This window comes from Acanthisitta chloris, unplaced genomic scaffold (genome assembly GCF_000695815.1).
Source record: "Acanthisitta chloris isolate BGI_N310 unplaced genomic scaffold, ASM69581v1 scaffold6687, whole genome shotgun sequence".
NCBI classification, from domain to species: Eukaryota; Metazoa; Chordata; class Aves; order Passeriformes; family Acanthisittidae; genus Acanthisitta; species Acanthisitta chloris.
Genome location: NW_008680829.1, coordinates 1 through 4,541, shown reverse-complemented (window position 1 = coordinate 4,541; position 4,541 = coordinate 1). Strand labels below are relative to the sequence as shown.

Below are 4,541 nucleotides of genomic sequence, written 5' to 3'. Positions count from 1 at the left end.
TTCTCCTGTCCCAGAGTGTAGGATGTCCAAGTATAGGAGGAATGTGTCTCCGGAACAGAACCATCTCAACCCTCAACACAGGCTACTCCTGCCCTGAAGGAGCAGCAAAAACAGGTCCTGCCTGTAACTGAGTAATTGCTCCATGTCCTTGCTCTGGGGCCAGTGATGGCCAGAACCATGATTCTGCCTGTTCCACAAGGACTTCCCCATAAAGAAGAACTCTTCCTCAAACTTCTCAAGTTCAGCTCTCCCCAGAGCCCTCAGGTGCTGCCTCTTAGCCATTTTCTGGGATTTCTTCTGGCAGATGCTATCTTCTCATTCTTGGGAGGGTAAGGAGCTTTGCAGATGGGCACTGTGTGCAGCTGGGAAGTGCTCCAGGTTCTGACAGCATCAACAGAAAGATTCCAGCTATGCTTCCTCTGGCCAAGAGACAGAATTTCTGGAAGCTGTTGCCATGACATGATTGCAACCTTCATTTTTATTTTAAGACATCTTTTCCTTGTACTTACTTTATTCTCCTTAGCACAAAGCAATAAACAGACACTGCTGCATTTCAGATGGCTCTAAGGTTAAACCAGCTGGCCAAATCAACACAAAGCCTTTCAGCTGGCAGCCCACACCTGCAGCCTCACCTCGGGATTAAATGTGACACCACGGCTTGAAGCATGCTTAGGAAACCCACTGAGTTGTGGCCAACCTGACACAGGGAAAAGCCATGGGTCCAATCCCCACAGCAGAGGCAAGGCAGAAGGGAGCACCAGGATCAACCATGTGGTAGCAACATGTTGGTGAAGGGAGAGGGGGAAAAGCTCCCTGCAAGTTTTGAGAACAGCTGCACGGCATGACTGGCCCCCACCTCTGCTGCCCCTGCCCCTGGAACGAGCCAGATCCACTACTGCCACAGCTGAACCAGGCACAGCAGCATGGGAGGAGTGAGCAGTACCAGACCTGGCAGGTACAAAGCACAGCAAACAGGATCTCGGGCAAGTAAGTCCAAGAGGCCTATGCCAGCTGTCACCTAGCTAGGATAGGTAGCAAGAGGAGGGAAGACAAGCCAGTTAAAAAACACGGGAGGTACATGGGTGTTGGTGCTCCAGGTAGCCCGGGACAGGGTGGTATACCTGTGCTACAGCACTCCCAGGCTTTGCTGCAGGGATGTATCCTGCCAGCCTGTAGCGAGGCAGAGATGCACTCGTGTTGAAGCAAGGTGGAATCACTGTGAGAGCCCCAAAGCAGCGTGACTGGTGGAGACAGCAATGGGCTGGTGCACAGAGAAAGACACAGGTGGAGAGAGGCAGAGAGTGTGGTGTGAGTGCTCCCCGTGCTCAGGACCGCTGCGTGGTCAGGGATGGGGATGGCTGGCAGGATCTAGTCCCCTTCTGGGAGGGTCTCCCAGCCACGTTGCATGGCTTTCACCACAGCACTGTAGAGGTTGCTCCAAGCCTCCTGCACCTCTGGGCTGAAGGCAGTGCCAAGGCATTTCTCCAGCATATACAGCAAGGACTCGCCGACAGTCTACAAACCAAAGAGGGAGGTGTCAAGCTCAGCACCAGGGGATGACAGATAGCCCCGTGTCTCACTTCACCACCTTTTTTGACTTCTACCACTGCAGACAGCTGCTCCTCCTCCAGCAGCAGTGCCAGCTCCCCCATCCCTGGCTGCTCAGAGGGAACCCATAGCCAGCCCATATCAACCCCTTCCCCTGCCCTATGCTGGCCCTCATCCCACACCCTGGGCGTGTGGGGAGTGCAGGGCTGCAGTCAGGGATGCACAAACACAGCCACAGCAGGACAAGAGAGGACACCTCACCGAGAAGGACTCGACCTTCACACCAACTGCCTGGTGTTTCTTGCCAAGGTTACAGAGATACTCTTCCAGGCAGGAAAAGTTCTCCAGGTGACTCACGGCAGCATCAATCACCAGCATCACCTGGTGCAGGAGCAGAAAGGCAGAATGGCATTAACAGCAAGGCTCTGAATCCCTCCCAGAGGAACAGAGCCTGATCCCTCTACTTCACCCTTCTCAGCCTGACGACCCTTCCAGCCCAGCAGATGCCCACTGAGATTTCCCTTGCTCTACTGCGATCTGTGTGGCACATCAGTGAGGCATGCTGGCAGCAGCACACAACACATCCTTCCATGGGACACTGCCAGAGGTGCACAGCAGGCAGCACTGCTCATTCCAGGGCAGGCAAACAGCCCTATAGCAGAGCAGTTACAGGTTCAGACCTAATGCTAATGCAATCATTACAACTCTTAGGACCCCAGGACAACTGCATGGAAGTCCTGGAAGTTTCCAGGCCTAGAGTTTCCAACTACATGTTGCCAAGATTGTGCAATTATGAATAAGGCTGCTCCAAATCTAAGATCAGCCTTATTTAGCTGATTATCAGCTTATATTTTGAAGAGATGGGGTGGACAGTATAGCCAGGTCTCTTGATCTGGTCTGGTAAAGAACATAACATCAACATCTCCCAGGAGCATCAAAAGTCAAATGGAAACAGGACAGAGAAGATTTAATGAGGGATGAAGGGAACAGAAACACCCAATTAAAACAAGAGATTAAAGCCAGGGCATAGTTATCTTGGCAAAGCCAAGAGGTGATAGAATTGTGCTCTATAATTTCGACAGGGAAATTGTCTCCAAGAGGAGCAAAGAGCAAATTTCAGCCCAAGGCAATAATAGCAGAAGTAAAAATGGACTTAATTTTGACAATAAACAGAGGCTGGAAAACAACAAAAAGCTTGGAGCTATCAGAGGGAGTGCAGTCTTGAAACAGCCTCTTCTGAGGAATAAAGCAAGGCACCAAGCTGGTTTAGAGATGCAGCCAGGCAGTTTATGAAGGCATCTGCAAGCCAAGACTGTGCTCTGCCTCGGCATGACCACTCTTCAGGATTCAGCCAAGGGTTTATGCTGCACCAGGTGTAATTCTGTCCATGCATGACCCTCTCCTCAGCATTACTTCTCTCTTTGTTTTAGGGGGAGGCAAATGCATACTGCAGCACTCCCCCAGAGGCTCTCCAAGAGATGCTGTCAGGTTTCTGGCTCTGCAGCTGCATTACAGCCTCTCTACAGTAGTGAGTCCACAGGAGCCTGACCCACTTCTGTGCCACCTCCTGGTCAGCATGTGGCCAAGCAGAGGGCTTCAGTCCTTGTCTGGACAGAAGTGAGGCACTTCCAAGGTAGGAGAAGGAGGCTTCCAGCTTTCATAGGAGGCAATCCACTCTCAGACAAGGGTATAGAAATCAGCATGGTGCTTTTTACTCATAATAACCCACATCCTCATCCCCTCCTCACTGTTGTAGGACACTTTGTCCTGGCAGTAGTGCCTTCTGCTAGCATGAGCAACCCCCTGCAGCTACCATTTCAGAAGACTTCCCTGGTCAGACATACCACAGTCCCAAGTCACTGTCTAAGGGTTTCTTCCTCCACAGAGGCTGTGCTCTAGCCATGCCCTCTCTCACCTTCCTGATGTGATCCAGGAACTCGGGGGCAGAGAGGCACTCCTGAGGGCTGGCAAACTGCTTGCAGTTGTACTGGAAAAGGGGCAACAGGTCAGGATCCAAGTCAAACAACCTGCAACAGCAAGAGAGAACCCCCCCATCTTCTCACTTCCTCAGCTTTAATATTTAAAGTCCCACTCACACCATGAACAATCCCATCAGCAGCACACCCACAGTCTCCTTCTGCTTCCCTTCCCACCTACTGATTCCTCCCCACCTGTAAAGGATCCAAAAGTTCTGAAAAGTGTTAGTTTGGGGCAATCCAGATTACCTATAGACAAACCCCTTATTTCCCTAGCCCACAGCCCCAGCTCTCAGATATATGTTTATGACACCCGAGGACCAGTCCCAATTCACTAGATTTCCTCCCAGCCTGGCCCTTCTCCCCAAAGTCTTGTTTGTTGTCTTGACTTTCCCATTCCCACTTCTTGATCCCCTTGAACCCAAAAGCTCCCAAATCAGGGAAGGCCTCTAGCTTCAGAAGCCAGCTAGAGCAAGGCAGGCGTGTACAAACTCAGCTAATGCCCCACTCTCTGACGCCATCATCAGCTCCAATTTTCCCTACCTCCCATTCTCCCTGCCAGGGTATGCCAGGCACATATGGGTCTCAACAGCAGCCACCCAGGCAGATCTAATAGGCCACAGGGAATTCAGTCAAGACAGCGTCTCTTCTCTCCATCCTGCACATTAGGTACTGCATCCCTCTCCCTCCACATCGCTGTTGCTGCTCTAGTGCTGTTCTGAGAGGTTTGGATCCCACTCACTTCGGAAGCTGTTCATCAACTCTCCGACCGTCCGTTTTAAACGACTTTTCATTGTTTTTTCTTTCTCCCTTCCCGTAATTGATCCATTAATCTGCTTAGCAGCGGCAAGAAGCTGGGTATCAGCCCTCCCTCCCGGCACACTATTTCCTCTGCGCGGCGGGCAGGTCTGTGCCCGGGGCTGCTCAGCCATCGGGCGCCCCTTCCATGCACGCGCCCTTCCAACGGCAGAAGTCGCGGTGACAAGGTGGGGATCGGTGGGCACAAACACACGAACC

General features: G+C 51.9%; 1 protein-coding gene across 1 annotated transcript; it reads right to left on the bottom strand.

Moving 5' to 3' along the window:
- Window positions 1–1,368: 1,368 nt before the first annotated feature.
- On the bottom strand, window positions 1,369–3,603 carry NGB (neuroglobin; the record flags this gene model as incomplete). The annotated part of the gene is made up of 3 exons (XM_009077862.1): window positions 1,369–1,515; window positions 1,810–1,929; window positions 3,464–3,603. Coding segments are annotated over 3 exons (407 nt in total), but the record flags the coding sequence as incomplete, so codon positions are not given.
- Between the last annotated feature and the right edge of the window lie 938 nt (window positions 3,604–4,541).